Here is a 14,987-nt window from a genome sequence, read left to right as displayed (position 1 = left end):
TTCAGGGAGGTCTTCCGGACCTTATCTAAAGTTGCATGCATGTGTGTGCGTACGTGCGTGCTCAGTTGCTCAGTGGTGTCCAACTCTTTTCGACCCCATGGACTATAGCCCACCAGGCTCCTCTGTCCATAGAATTCTCCAGACAAGAATACTGGAGTGGGTTGCCATTTTCTACTCCAGAGGATCTTCCCGACCCAGAGATTGAACCCAAGTCTCTCGCGTCTCCTGCATTGGCAGGTGGATTCTTTACCACTGCACCACCTAGGAAGCCCCTATAAAGTCAGTCAAGTGCAATTATTCTCCATCACAACATCCGTTCCATTTTCTTCCTACTGTCTTACTTTTGTCCTTATTCTGTCTCTTTGGCTCTCTGCCAGGCTGAAAGTTCTAGGAGAGCCAGCATTGTGTCTATTTTGTTCGATACTGTCTACCTCCACCTAGAATAGTGCCAAGGAATAGCCTAGACTAGGATATTAGTAGGGTAATCAAAGAGATGGTGATAAGTTGATGCAGATTAGAAAAGTAGAAAAGGACTTCTCAGGCTTGAATAACTGGAGGAAGGAAACACAGAAGAAGACAGCACTACACGCAGAACACAAACTCGATCTTTACAGAGAAAGCATCCCGGGGCAGTCCACTCTCGTCCTTTTCCTGAACGGGCTGCAAAGGACCTTCGTTCTCCTGTGTACAAAACACATTAAAAAAATTTTTTTTTTATTTCAAAGAAATGCACTAAGTTTTAAAAAGAAATAAGGTTTATATTATTTTCCTGAACAAACTTTCTTCATTCACTCCACTGGCTATAGGTCTAAGAAAACTATGACTTAGAAGAAAGCCCAAAAGCTTTATCCAACCCTCTTTAACACTTATGACAAATACAAACTACCACAAGAAACAAAGTAAATATCATTGTAATAAATGACCACATAAAATAAATTTAAACTCTATAGCAGCAACTATAATAAAAAGAAAGAAAGAAAGAAAAGGCTTTGAATTAATGAACCATTTTCAGAATGAGAGCTTGTAAAATAAGGTTTTCTAAAGCGAGTTTCAAGCCCAGTCATGAGCTTAAGCTTTATATTTCTGACTTGCATGAATTTTAAATGTGACTCTAGGACTTACTCTTGCCTGGGAAATCCCATGGATAGAGGAGCCTGGTGGGCTGCAGTCCATGGGGTCCCTAGGAGTCGGACAAGACTCAGCGACTTCACTTTCACTTTTCACTTTCATGCACTGGAGAAGGAAATGGCAACCCACTCCAGTGTTCTTACCTGGAGAATCTCAGGGACGGGGGAGCCTGGTGGGGTGCCGTCTATGGGGTCGCACACTGAAGCGACTTAGCAGTAGCTAGGACTTAAAACTGAAACTTCAAGGATCAAAACAGCAACAAGAAAACTTACTAAACATTGGGTTGTTGCACATTTTCTTCAAGAAGTGATTCCTGGATTACCAACCTAGTTTTCACAAACACGCTAAACAACAGCATCTCACCTGCTCCCGACAATTAAAGAATAACTTAAAAAAAATTTTTAATCTCTCTCCCAAAGAGGTTGAAAAAAAAAAATCTAGCTTGGGTTAACAGTCCTTTGTGTACTGGACAAACTCCTTAAATGTCAGCATATTTTACAATAATATTATTTATAAATGGGGGGGGTTGAATTCAAAGACTCAAATCCAGGCTTGTTTTTTCCACCAACAGTGTATTCAAGAAAAGGAATGAGGGAAAGTACCAACCCACCTTGCCCTCTCCAAACCCTGGGCGGCGGGGCTAACAGAAGCCCCAGAATCTTGGGGCCCTAGATCTGGGGCCTGGGTAGGTTTGCGTCCTTGCACTTTCCACGAAACCAGAGGAAAAACGGGCTGGGAAAACATCCCGAACATCTCGAAAAGAACCACATCGTTGCCTTCGGACATTAATTCTCCAATTCCCCCTTCCCCAAACGCTTTACTGGCGAGGGACCAGAAGTTTCTATTCTACCTTACGGTCTCCCTGAAAGCGACCAATAAACTCCCAGCAAACCTAAGAACGGTGAAGCGCCCCAGCGCCCCTGCGAAGGGCCAGGGGCACGCCAGGCTTCCCAGGGCGCGGTGGTAAAGAATCCGCCTGCCAATGCGGGAGACACCGGTTCGATCCTTGTGTCAGGAAGATCCCCCAGAGAAGGAACTGGCAACCCACTCCAGTATTCTTGCCTGGAGAATCCCATAGACAGAGGAGCGTGGCGGAGCTACAGAAGCAGAGTCGGTCACGACTGAGCAACCGGAGCATTCTGGGCGAGCACGCCAGGCTCGGAGCTCGGAGCCCAGAGCCCGACGGACGTGAGCCCTCGCGTCCCCCTGGAACAGTGGAGAGGGGGCCGGGGTTCTAGGGTGCTCGGGTCCCCCCGAGGCCACTCACCTCCCCCATCCCGAGGCTCAGGCAGGACGCCAAGTACCCGAACCAGGGCGCACGCCGGGAGCCGGACGCGCCGCGCTCGGCCTCCTGGGTTCCGCCGGCGAGGGCTGGGGTAAGCCACGGCTCCCGGACGCCAAGCTCCGCCCCAAACTCTAATTAATCATCCCGCCCCTGAAAACCGAGCAGAGTCCCGTGATTGAGAAGCGTGTTGAGAAACGCTGGCATGTTAACTAGGAATCAAGGTAAGGCCACCTGGGCGCACGCAAGCGCACCTTAAGAAAAAGCGATTTCTCCAGGGATGAAAACATGTCAATTAACAGACTTTAAAAGGGAAGTTCTAAGCTGATAGGCGCACCCTGTGCTGAAGCCGGCAGTTTTCTCTCCACCTTTAACAGATAGCAGAGCTCGTTTCGATCCATTGATATTAACAGACTGAAGCCGAACTTTCCCCATAGGAACCAGATTTGTACCCGAAACTGTGACTTTAAAAAGAAAGCGTTTTAAAATATACACACCTCGCTGTGCTCTGTCAAAATAAAATAAACATTTTCATCCAGTCTGCTTGTTTTCTGCCCACGTACTTTAGCCCCACAGGAATGTGTACCAGGTTTAGGCTGATCGTTTGTCTGATACGGGAACACGGTGACAAAAATAAGTTGGATTGGAATTTTCTTTAAAAAAAAAAAAAGAAAAAAAAAAGCAGACAAAAGGACCTCTCAGATCCAAACATTCCTTGTAAAAAATTAACTTGTATGATAATCTGTTGCGGTGGGTACTTGGTGTCATGACCTTTACAGAAGATATTTGTTTGCATCAAAGGTAAACTTAATATAACCAGAATCTCTGCGAGTCAGCCCTGAACTCTACCTTGTATCTTCAGTCCATTCAATAAAGCTTCAAAGCTCATCATATCCATTCCTGGTAAATATGATGTAATTTACTTATTTTAATATAAACCAAACTTTTAGATTCCTTTGCTTTTAAATTAATAAACTTCTACGATTTCAAAATCAGCTGTGAATATAGTGTTCTGAATCAATGTAAGTATTAATGCAGGAAAATTTTAAGGTTGATAACAAATAATCAAATACAGTTAAAATGCACTTTATTTTAGAGAATAAAATAGGTAATACAGTAAGAATATAATGTATGACATTTAAGTCTTCTTGATATTAGTTTAAAAGTTTTAATCAATTATTTTCAGACTGTGGGGAAAATATAACAGCCTTTCAAACTACATGGTTGTTAGTGGATTCAAAAATTCAGGAGAAATTAAAGACAACAACACAGACAACACCATTTATTTATTTTTTTATGTTTTCACTTTGATTAACTTCTTTTACTAACATGTTTTACCCAGACATAATTTTAGGACAACTTGGAATATATATTCTAATTCTGCTCAAACAAAATACAGTAGAGACAACGACTTTTCTTTGGATACCAGAATCTATTTAGAAAAAAAAAGTACTTGATTAATTGACGGCTTTCATTTTTTTTAATTGTGCTTTTTTATATTTTTGAAGGGTAAGGACTCTCTAGGAATATTCCAAAATTACAGAGAAAAGCAATAGTATAACAATGGTTACAATAAGACCAGAAATTAGTTTCTACATATTTTCACAAGTGATTTTAAGTTCGTTTTTGAAGTTATATTAAAAACATTTTGTTGTTAAGCTGTGTCTGACTCTTTACGACTCTATGGACTGCATTATGCCAGGCTTCCCTGTCCTTCACCAACTCCCAGAGCTTGCTCAAATTCATATCCCCTGAGTTGGTGATGCCATCCAAACATCTCATCCTCTGTCGACTCCTTCTCTTCCTGCCTTCGATCTTTCCCAGCATCAGAGTCTTTTCCAATGAGTTGGCTCTCTTCACATCAGATGATCCAAGTATTGGAGCTTCAGCTTCAGCATCAGTCCTTCCAATGAATATTCAGGACTGATTTCCGTTAGGATTGACTGGCTTGATCTCCTTTAAAATGTTTTTAAAACATTTTAAAACGTAATATTATCTTAAACTTGACAAAGAAATGTCGATTTGTAATAAATAAATGAAAAGAGAAGGGTCAGTAATTTTAACCGCGGAAAAAGAAGACAACCCAAAACGGAACTGAATTATAGAAGTTGCCAGGAGGTTCAGTGCGCGGTTGATACACTGAAAGTCTGTGGATCAAACTAGTGGGTGAACAGTGAACACATTTCTCCGTTTCCTCCCAGACTTTCGCGGCAACTCTGTGAATGATTTTAATCAGAAACGCTGACCCACAAGAACATAGAAACTTTAGGGGGCAGGGTGATCGCGGTAGGGAGGCTGGGGAATGAACTTGTCACTTTCTCTTACAAGAAATTTGCGCCTCTGCTTGGGGCGGGGAGGGGGGTTTCAGGGAGGGTGGGAGCAGAGAATCCCAGCTTGAAACTAGAGAGAAGAAAATTCGTGTCATTACCCAAATCTGGCTTTTACCCTCTTGGGAATTCTCTGCCCCTGCGCCGTCAACGGCAGCGGCTCTGAGTCGAACTTCACTGTTGGTTTGACTTGCCCTCCACCAGGAAAGTTAAGAGAACTGGGAGCATGGACGAGATTCGCTTCCTGTGGTTGTAAGTGTGCATCTCTTTCCTCACCTTTCGCCAAAGGAAGAGGCTGCAATCCTGCAAGAGGCGCTGGACTGGGCGTCCTTCCCTCAGGGTGCCACGCTGCATTCGCATGCGCGCTCGGCGATGCCAAATTCTAGGCGCGCGGGGGTGAGGATTTGGCGGGATGCAGGTTCCAAACGTCCTCCTCTAACAGTGAACATCTTTAGAAGCCGGCCTCCATCTGGCTGCCTAAAGAATCTGCCTGCAGTGTAGGAGACCAGGGTTCTATCCCTGGGTCGGGAAGATCAGTGGAGAAGGAAATGGGAAGCCACTAGAGTATCCTTGTCTGGAAAATCGCATGGACAGCGGAGGCTGGTGGGCTGCAGACCATGGGGTCGCAAAGAGTTGGGCAGGACTGAGCAACTAACCGGAGAAGGCGATGGCACCCCACTCCAGTACTCTTGCCTGGAAAATCCCATGGACGGAGAAGCCTGGTAGGCTGCAGTCTATGGGGTCGCGAAGAGTCGGACACGACTGAGCGACTTCACTTTCACTTTTAACTTTCATGCATTAGAGAAGGAAATGGCCACCCACTCCAGTGTTCTTGCCTGGAGAATCCCAGGGACAGGGGAGCCTAGTGGACTGCCGTCTATGGGGTCGTACAGAGTCGGACACGACTGAAGCGACTTAGCAGCAGCAGCAGCAGAGCAACCAACAGGTCACTTCTGTCTGGCTATGCTGGTAGCAGGAGCGTGCCATCCCCAAGAACAAAGGCTCAGGGAATGAATTCTGGAAACCCACTCTCCCTCGATAACCAAAGCGGCCAAAGAGCAACTTAAACCCCTTCCATTGTCTTCTTGTATTGGGCCCTTCCAATCACCCTAAGGAAGTGGGTGCACAGCTAAAGAAAGCTTGGTCTCAGCCCTGGGAAGCCCACAGCGCCCTACGCACTCACCTGGTTCTTCTAGTCTCCAGAACCTCCGCAGACGGAATGGGTGTAAATACGATTTTGTTGTGATATTTCCACGACGATTTCTACGCGGTTAGGGAGGGGGAAAAAATACTATTTTTTAAAGGGGTCGTTTCATGTGGATGGCGACTGAGAAATCCCCGAGCCTCAGATCCTTTTCCTAGCAGAAAGAAAACAGGCTCAGAAGTAGCCAGGGCGGTAGAGAAAATACAGGTTAGGGGGCGCTTGGGGGCCGCAGAGTTCCCCCCTCCTTCCCCTTCCCCCTTCCTACCTGATGCGAAGAACTGACTCAGAAAAGACTGAGAGGCCGGAGAAGAAGGGGACGACAGAGGACGAGATGGCTGGATGGCATCACCGACTCAGTGGACATGTTTGAGGAAGCTCCGGGAGATGGTGAAGGATAGGGAAGCCTGGCGTGCTGCAGTCCATGGGTTCTCAGGGAGTCGGAGACGACTGAGCGACTGAAAAACATCAGCCGGAACAAAATCCCCGGAAAGAACGCGCCCCAAAGCTAGTAGGCTTGCGCGCATCTTCTCGGATAAGGGTGCTCGGCCTCCCAGGCGTTTAGAGGTGGTTCCCGAACTGCCTGGGGACTGAGAATTGCCTCTCGGGGACTTTGCTGGAAAGGTTCTGTCTCAAAAGCCTCTCTCTAGATCCAGTCGGAAACCCCAGAGATGGCGCAGTTAGGAAAATGAACATGATTTTCAACTTAAACTAGACATTCCAACCTCCCCCGACTCTGGCCCGTCTAGGCTTCAGTTTCCCGTCACCTCGAGGGCTCAGGTCCACCTCCCCTCCGTCTCTCGCCTTGCCTGGAAGTGGGGGACCGACCCTGGCGGGCGGGGAGCGAGGAAAGGCGGAGCACAGCGCGCGGGGCCGCTGGGCGGGGGACCTTTATAAACGTGCGGGCAGCTGCCTGGCGCCGCGCTATGCTCCAGGTGGAGACTTCTCAGCGCTGCGACCAAGAACAGGGCTCCACCCGAGCCGCCCTGAGCCCTTGTCCGCCGCTTCTGCATTTCTAAATCGGCTTCTCTGTCTGTCTCTCTCTCCACTTGCTTTTAAAACAGGGGGAAAACAACCTTGGGCAGCTCTAGGTTGGTTTGTTTTTCTTGTGTCTTTCAGGACCCTTGGCCGGGAGTGCCCGCGAGGAGGACCGGATGCCGGCGGCGGAGGCGCAGCTGCCGGACTGCGCGTGGTCCTACGGGATGAAGCTCAGCTGGGACATCAACGACCCGCAGATGCCGCAGGTGCGTGAAACCCGCTGCGCGCGCCGCTCTCCATCCAAAGAGGAGGGATGTCTTGGCAGAGACTGTGAACAGGCCGCCCTACCACCACCCCCCCTCCAAAAAAAAAAAATAATAATAATACACATCCCTGAGAGCTCGCCAGTGTTCAGGGACTCCACAAATGGCAGAGCTGGGATTAGAGATGTGTCTTCTCCCACCTGTTTCCTCGAACCCTTTTGAAAACACCGAAAGGGGCGGCAACTGTCCAATTAGGCTCCACGTTTCAGGTCGTCTGGCCGGCGGGAGCCTGACACCTCGTCCGTCACTTTCTTTTAACGGAGGTAGAAATCCGCTGACTCTTCCTTGTCCATTCTTTGACATCCACTAGAAAGGTGGAGGGGCATCTTGGTGAATATCGATGCCACTTCTTCTCACGCAGCAGAACTGTGAGATAGGTCCATAAATTGCAGTGACCGAATCTTAAACAGCAGGACTTGGGCCATTTATCCTGGCTGCCAGGATGAAGCGTGGCTTTTGGGGGGCTTTGTAGTCATGCTAACCAGGTCACAGGTGCCCAGACAGCCTCTGGAATCCAGGTTTTGGACACAACTTCTGAGCTTACTTCTCTAGTGAGGAGAAAATCAAAGTCATCCGTTTAGGGTGAATTTGTTTTCGTTTTTAACAGAAGGAAGGGGTCTCAAGCCAAGTCCCAGGAATGGGCTGGGCAGTTATGCTTGGTCACGGTGGTTGGGAGCAAAAACTGGGGAGTGACTTTAAAGTCCTGGGTGTAGTGGAAGGAGAATTAGGAATGACCCGGAAGCATTTGCAGAGGTGGACTTCTGGCAATGCCCTGGTAAGAGTGAGAGAGACTTGACCTTTATTCAGCATCTATTATGCACCATACAGGTGTTCAGGTGGACAGCAATTCATTAGCAATGTTGTGTAGCCTCTCAAAGAGATAAGTACTTTTGGGGTACACATTCATGGAAATCTATTTGTTTGTTTTCAAGCCTGCCTACTTTAGGGTCACACTGCCATTCTGTGAAAGTGGACCTCAGTACATTAAGGGCATCTCCTTCTTACTGACCTCTGTCCATGTAAATCCCCACGGGGGCGGAGGGGAATCTGTTCTTGTGTTTTAGAAAAGAGCCATATCCAAGTAAGGGAAGGATGGGTTCTCTCACAAGGATTTTCTAGACTTCCCATGTAAGTGTGAAAAACTTATCCTCTGGGAGATTCGTTCTTAAACAGAGAGTGAGTGTGCCGTCTCTAAAGAGGCAGGTGCTCTGGGCTGGAGAAAGAGGATCCTGCTCTGGCTAGCCCAAGGAGGAAGGGCTACCCTCGTGGTGTGACCTTGAGATGGTTCCTGAATTTGCCTTCGTCCCGGGTCATTCACTTGTCATCAAGCAGTGGAATTAGATAACGATCTTAAACTCTCATCCCATGTGTGTTTAGTGCACTCTAGAGTGAGAACAGACCAAATGCAGACAAATGTACATGGCCGTGTTCTAATACAACTTCATTATGGATGGCAAAATTTGAATTTCATGTGACTTTTCATGTGTCACAACATATAACTCTTTTGATTTGTCCCCTCAACCATTAAAAAATGTCAAAATCATTCTTAGCTTGTGAGCTGTACTAAAACAAATGGGAAGCTGAATTAGGCACATGGTCCCTAGTTTGCAGACCCCTGCCATAAAGAGTACCTGGTAAATAGTAAGTGTGCACGAAAGGGTAATTTTATATTAAACTTATAACAAGAAAGACATCACAGTGTAAATAATGCATAATATGGACAAGGACCACCAAACATGAATAGGAAAGTGGTGCTCAGTCTATTAGATATCACATTATTTTAAACAGGCAGCTGTTTTTGTAGGAGAATGACAATCCATATTGCTCTGGAGAGAGGCCCAGGACTTAGCAGGCTCTACCAAGTGCTCGGGTTTATCTTATAGCCAGGCTGTCATCGTAACACCCTTGTAAACCTGGAAGGCTGGGCTTCCCAGGTGGCATTAGTGGTAAAGAACCTGCCTGCCAGTGCAGGAGACGTAGGGAAGATCCCCTGGAGGAGGGCATGGCCATCCACTCTAGTATTCTTATCTGGAGAATCCCATGGACAGAGGAACCTGGGGGCTACAGTCCATGGGGTGGCAAAGAGTTGGACACAACTGAAGTGACTTAGCACATATGCATGCAAACCTGGAAGGCTACTTTGGGAAGCTGTTCTTGTCTCTCTCATGTTGTACTGGGTATCAAGCCAAGAGCTTTGGAAGAAAAACCTCTGGATGGAAGAAAAGATACAGGCTCAAGTGTATATCAGTGAAGAACTTTCTAACCACTTTCTGCCCTGGCACTTTAATACTTACCTTAAAAATATTTGTAACATGTAAATATACCAAGAAGTGGTATAACCTGGTGGTAAGGAGGACAGGCTCTGGAGTCAAACTGTGTGGGCTCAAATCCTACAGCCAGATCTTACTAGCTGTGTGACTTTGGCCAAGCCGATGAAGCTCTCTGGCCTCCATTTACTATTCAGTTAAATAGGGATAATACTAGTGCCTATTGTCTGTGGGCAGTATGAAAGCCAGAGCTAATACCTGTACCATTTTTGTAGGACGCACTAGAGAAGCATCAGTTTATAGCCAGTTGTCAGAAGCATACACACACACAATGAGTGACATTTCGTAAGAGCACACCTTCTGGGTTTTACAGTATTTCTGGAATTAAAAAGACTCAGTTTTCATCCTGATATGCTTGGAGAAGATTAAAAGCTTGCTGCATGGGGTTTGGGGTGAATAAACTTGATTGCTGTCCTTGGATGCCTTTGCAGAAGCCAGCTCACTTTGACCGCTTCTGCGAGTGGCCGGACGGCTACGTGCGTTTCATCTACAGCAGCGACGAGAAGAAGGCGCAGCGCCACCTGAGCGGCTGGGCCATGCGCAACACCAACAACCACAACGGCCACATCCTCAAGAAGTCGTGCCTGGGTGTGGTGGTGTGTGCGCAGGACTGCGCCCTGCCCGACGGCTCGCGGCTGCAGCTGCGGCCAGCCATCTGCGACAAGGCGCGGCTGAAGCAGCAGAGTAAGCCGTGGGGCCGGGTGGGGGTGGCCCTGCAGGCGTGAGTTCCCCTTCCCAGTGAGTGCGTTCCCCTTCCTTCCTTCCAGGGGGGGCTGGGAATTATTAATATTAATTAATTAATTTTGTTAACATTAATATAGTTAATATTTATTAATATTAATCATTAATATTTCGCCACCTCTGGCGTTGCAGAGAAGCCTTGTCCCAACTGTCACTCTGCTTTGGAGTTGATCCCCTGTCGAGGGCACAGCGGTTACCCTGTAACCAACTTCTGGCGACTGGATGGCAACGCGATCTTTTTTCAGGTAGATGAGGGAACCCACAGTTTGTGATGGACATTCTCATCGTATCACAGGGACCAGGCCACCTGCCAGGTGCCTCAGAAACTCTTGTTTCTGATTTAGTCCCTAAGCTGTGTCCGACTCTTTGTGACCCCCATGGACTGTAGCCTGCCAGGCTCCTCTGTCCATGGAATTCTCCAGGCAAGAATACTGGAGTGGGTTGTCATTCCCTTTTCTAGGGGATCTTCCCTACCCAGGGATTGAACCCCTGTCTTCTGTGTTGGCAGGCAGATTCTTTACTGCCTAAGCCACCAGGGAAGCCCCTTAGAAACTCTGGACCAAACCAAATACAGCTCAACTGGTCAGAAATAGGTGTTGTGGCTTCTAGCCTAGTCTTACTAGGCTCCTAGAAATTAGTTCACCTACTGTGTGCTCTCTAAGAGTGAACTTAGTTATAGTTCTTTTCATATTTAAAAGGACTATTAGGTCATCTTTTAAGATGTCTATTATTAGTGCAGTTTTATCTGTTTAAGAATTTTTCCCCCTGTTTCTTTGAAAAAACAACAACATGGGATGTTGGGAAAGGCATATTTAATTTTTGCCCAGCTTCGCTGCAGAGGAACACATATGATTCATCCCTTTATTAATACAGGCCAAGGGAGTTCATGATCACCCAAGACCAGAGAGCAAATCAGAGACGGAAGCTAGAAGAAGTGCAATCAAGAGACAAATGGCTTCTTTTTACCAACCACAGAAAAGGAGAATTCGAGAACCTGAGGTAATGGGGAGCTGATGTTACACTTGTGCTCTGTATTTGTCGTCATCAGAAAATACACTGAGAATTACGCTAAATAGGAATGCCATACCTTAATTTAAAAGGTTTGATTTTATGTGAAAGTTCTATGTCTCTAACAAAATGTCACTGAATCAAATTTTTGAATAGGGTTTCTAATCCCTTTCTTCTCCTTGGGAGGGAAAAAAAATCTGAATATCTCTACAGTTAATGATAGAGTGGGGATGTGAGCTGACATCCACTACAAGGGCAATTATCCAACGGTCATACAGAAAAACATAGGTGCATCCCAGTGAGTTAACAGTACAGCTCTGAGAGGGCCCTTTGCATTATTAACGTAGAACAGATAAAAGTTCTTTGTGCAACTTGAGCCAGTTTGGCTTCTCTACCAAAGTATGCCAAGCAGGCAGAATATTTGCCTGAAGATAAGAGGCACTGGTCTTGTCTAAGCACTTTCTATGTGCCATGACATACAGGCAAAGAGATTTACACTTCTTAAGATCACAAAAGCCTCAAGAAGAAACTACGGTTATTGAGCCCCATTTTTAAGTGAGGAACCTGAGGCTCAGAGAGAGTAGGTAACTTGTCCAACTCATGAGGGACAGGCAGGATTTGAACCCACATCTGCGGCAGGCTCCTAAGCCTCTGCTCTCCTGCACACAGTGTGCGGAAGACAGGACCGTCCACCACTGAGACCCACCCTCCCAGGCTATCCTGGACCCTCCGAGGTCAGCAGCGTGGAATTCAAGCCTGAGATCAAGCCATGAAATTCCTGGACCGGGTGCCCAGAAAGTGTTTGCTTGTTATTTGGTTGGTTGGCGACTGTTGACAGGTGAAGATGTCCATGTAATTTACATCTCTATTTACAAATAAAAACTTTGGGTCATTTCTTTAGGCAGGAGAGAGTCAAGATCACAGCAGACATTTCAACAACATCCCTTCCCTGGAGAACGCAGAGGGCTTGGATGTGCTTCCCGACGCTGGCTTCCCTGTTCCAGGCCAGCACTGCCTTTCCTTTCCAAACTCGGATGCTTGCAAAGCTACCTGCGACCTCACCACCTTCCAGGGAGACATAGTACCACCCTTTCAGAAGTATTCGAACCCAAGAATCTATTTGCCCCGGCCCCCCTGCAGCTATGAATTGGCAGGTCCTGGGTATGCAAATTCGAGCCCGTATCCCACCTTTTATAAAGATGCCGGCAGTATCCCTAAGGACTCGGACTGGGTTCAGCTGAATGCACTGCCATACAACGTCAACACCTACAGCAGCTTTGAGAGGAGCTTTGATTTCACCAGTAACCAGCACAGCTGGAAACCAGCCCTTGGAAAAGCTGGCCCAGGGGAGAGGATGGACCAAGGACAGTTCCCGCCCGAGGCCACTCACCCTCAGCGCACCCCACAGCCCCCCTGCAGGTACCTCGCGACCGCCCCGCCCGCCGCTCAAGCCCTTCAGACGGTGATCACCACCACCACCAGAGTCTCCTACCAGGCCTGCCAGCCCCCCGCCCTGAAATGCTGTGACAACGTGCGGGATGCAAAGAGCCTCTCCAGCTGTGACTATGCTTCTGAAAACACCCAGATGTCCATCTACCCAGGAGCCTTGGACCTTCCAGCTCCAGTCGTCACGACAAGCTCTCCAACAGCATCGCTTCCTCTGAAGATTCCCAGAGATTGCTGGACCGTCAGACAACATTCTCTGCCTTATCCTCTAGGAGCAGCACCCTCCCGGACAGACGGAGCAGAGGCCTGGGAAGTGTGTTCCTCCAGACTGGGGTCTGCAGTCAACTATCCAGATCGAATCAGTCCATTCTTTAGCTGTGACAATGAGGACTTTTGAACAGCAGTCCTGGGCACAGCATAATACTGGTCTTCATGTACGCAGTGGAAGACGACATGGAAGCTCTCTCTTAAATTGGGAGATTCATTTAGCATGCAAAGAAATATGTATTATATCAATGATATTTATGTACATACATATGATAGTAAAACCAATGATCAGAGTAAATTATAGACTGGAAATGTTTAGTTACTATAGTAAATTTTGCACAGGAAAGCCTACTATAGTACATAGAATCAGGTCTGGAATGTGACTTCCAAATGAACAGATAAGCATGAAAGTTGGGCCTCCCAGGTGGCGCAGTGGTAAAGAATCTGTCTGCCAATGCAGGAGACACAAGAGGTGAGGGTTTGATTCCTGGGTCAGGAAGATCTCCTGGAGGAGAAAATAGCAACCCACCCCAGTATTCCTGCCTGGAGAATCCCATGGACAAAGGAACGTGGTGCGCTGCAGTCCATGGGATCACAAAGAGTTGGACACAACTGAGCACAGCACACACACACACACACACACACGGGCGCGAGAGCAAAAGTTAATGAGCTAAGTCCATTTAGTCTGTTAGTTGGAGTAGAAATCAAGAATCTTGGTTCTCACTCAGTGCCTCCCCCATTGGATCATATTAGGGAATTTCACAAATCTTTATTTGGCTCTTAGGGATTGTCAAAATGGCTTTGGAAAGATATCTTTACAGTCTTACCCCCTGAGTCATTTCCTAAGACTTTCATTTAGCATTTACAACCTGTTAAAATACTTCAGGAAATAATTTGCATAATTTTATCTCCAAAATATGTATCTATAGGATACATACTTTTAAGGAAATCTACCATGTACAGTGATAAAGTGCAGTTGTTTCTAAGTGAATTTTGGTTTCCAGTATCAGTTGAATATCTTCTCTCAATGCTGATGAATGTTTGCCTAACAGAGACAGCCTAACACTGATGATGTGTATTTAATGGGTTTTTACTGTACTAAAGCATATTTTTTGAGTAGGTTTCAAAATTAGAATTGAGATGTTTTATTCAAATTTAGCTTTACTATTTGTAAAGCTCATAAATGTACACCTCATAAATGTAAATGATAATGTTATTGATTAAACATAAATAACATTTTAAAATAATGTTGCTGAATCTTCAGTTACTTCATAACAAAAATAGAAAAAAATTGTTCATAGTATGACCTGTAAAACACTTGTTTTAATAGATTAAACATACTAGTTTAAGTTTTGTTTATTTAAGAAAAAACTATTTGCTATCTAATAATAGAAATTCTCTTCCAAATACTGTGCATGGGACTTCCCTGGTGGTCCAGTGGCTAAGACTCTGAGCTCCCAATGCAGAGGGCCCAGGTTTAAACGCTGGTCAGGGAACTAGGTCTTACATGCCACAACTGAAGATTCCACAGGCCACAACTAAGACCCCATGCAGTCAAATAAATGAATATTACCAAAAACACAGGACCTCCCCAGTGGCTCAGCTGGGGGAGAACCCATCTGCCAATGCAGAAGACAGAAGAGGTGCAGTTTTGATCCCTGGGTCTGCAAGATCCCCTGGAGAAGGAAATGGCCACCCACTCCAGTATTCTTACTTGGGAAATCCCATGGACAGAAGAGCCTGGCCGGCTGCAGTCTGTGGGGTCACAAAGAGTGAGACACAACTTAGAGACTGAACAACAACAACAACAAACTCAAAAAACAAAGCAGTGTGCATACATGCACACACACACACACACACTTCTGTGCAGCTCCAGCACACACACACACACACACTTCTGCACAGCTCCAAGTGCTTAATGAAAATGTTCAATTTTCAAATAAGAACAAACTGTAGAGA

General features: G+C 46.4%; 2 protein-coding genes and 1 long non-coding RNA gene across 7 annotated transcripts in view; 1 reads left to right on the top strand and 2 right to left on the bottom strand.

The window, feature by feature from the left end:
- SYCP2L (synaptonemal complex protein 2 like) overlaps nucleotides 1-3,069 on the bottom strand; it is a 58,346-nt gene extending 55,277 nt beyond the window's left edge. For 2 of the 4 annotated variants that reach the window (XM_044926995.2, XM_044927002.2), the window contains exons 1-2: nucleotides 2,396-3,069; nucleotides 613-681 (exon numbers count right to left, since the gene is read on the bottom strand). In XM_044926995.2, the coding sequence (XP_044782930.2) occupies nucleotides 613-681; nucleotides 2,396-2,404 (78 nt within the window). In that variant the 5' untranslated portion in view covers nucleotides 2,405-3,069. The remainder of the gene's footprint in view (nucleotides 1-612; nucleotides 682-2,395) is intronic. The other 2 variants (XM_044926987.2, XM_044926988.2) reach the window with 2 other exon arrangements.
- Nucleotides 3,070-4,308: 1,239 nt separating this feature from the next.
- LOC123328228 lies at nucleotides 4,309-6,275 on the bottom strand. Of its 2 annotated transcripts, XR_006543038.2 has the most exons (4): nucleotides 6,207-6,262; nucleotides 5,921-6,095; nucleotides 5,014-5,227; nucleotides 4,309-4,366 (listed from the first exon to the last, which is right to left on the bottom strand). It is a non-coding gene; the product is annotated as an uncharacterized LOC123328228 (long non-coding RNA). The 2 variants fall into 2 exon arrangements; XR_006543037.2 differs by having other exon boundaries at nucleotides 5,014-5,172; nucleotides 5,921-6,275.
- A 5-nt stretch (nucleotides 6,276-6,280) lies between these two features.
- GCM2 (glial cells missing transcription factor 2) lies at nucleotides 6,281-13,519 on the top strand. Its single transcript, XM_006057761.4, has 5 exons — nucleotides 6,281-7,182; nucleotides 9,998-10,250; nucleotides 10,440-10,552; nucleotides 11,181-11,306; nucleotides 12,217-13,519. The coding sequence occupies exons 1-5, from the start codon at nucleotides 7,093-7,095 to the stop codon at nucleotides 13,156-13,158; spliced, it is 1,524 nt and encodes a 507-aa protein (XP_006057823.4). The 5' UTR covers nucleotides 6,281-7,092; the 3' UTR covers nucleotides 13,159-13,519.
- Nucleotides 13,520-14,987: the final 1,468 nt, after the last annotated feature.

Source organism: Bubalus bubalis, chromosome 2 (assembly GCF_019923935.1).
Source record: "Bubalus bubalis isolate 160015118507 breed Murrah chromosome 2, NDDB_SH_1, whole genome shotgun sequence".
Classification (NCBI taxonomy): Eukaryota; Metazoa; Chordata; class Mammalia; order Artiodactyla; family Bovidae; genus Bubalus; species Bubalus bubalis.
Note: the sequence above shows the minus strand (reverse complement) of the source record. Positions and strands in the feature narration are given on the sequence as shown.

What these genes read in the sequence shown, in the direction of transcription:
- GCM2 (XM_006057761.4), top strand. Translation starts at nt 7,093, where the DNA reads ATGCCGGCGGCGGAGGCGCAGCTGCCGGACTGCGCGTGGTCCTACGGG. An exon ending in ACGACCCGCAGATGCCGCAG is followed by an intron (nt 7,183 to 9,997) that starts GTGCGTGAAACC and finishes ATGCCTTTGCAG; the next exon opens with AAGCCAGCTCACTTTGACCG. An exon ending in GCAACGCGATCTTTTTTCAG is followed by an intron (nt 10,553 to 11,180) that starts GTAGATGAGGGA and finishes TTATTAATACAG; the next exon opens with GCCAAGGGAGTTCATGATCA.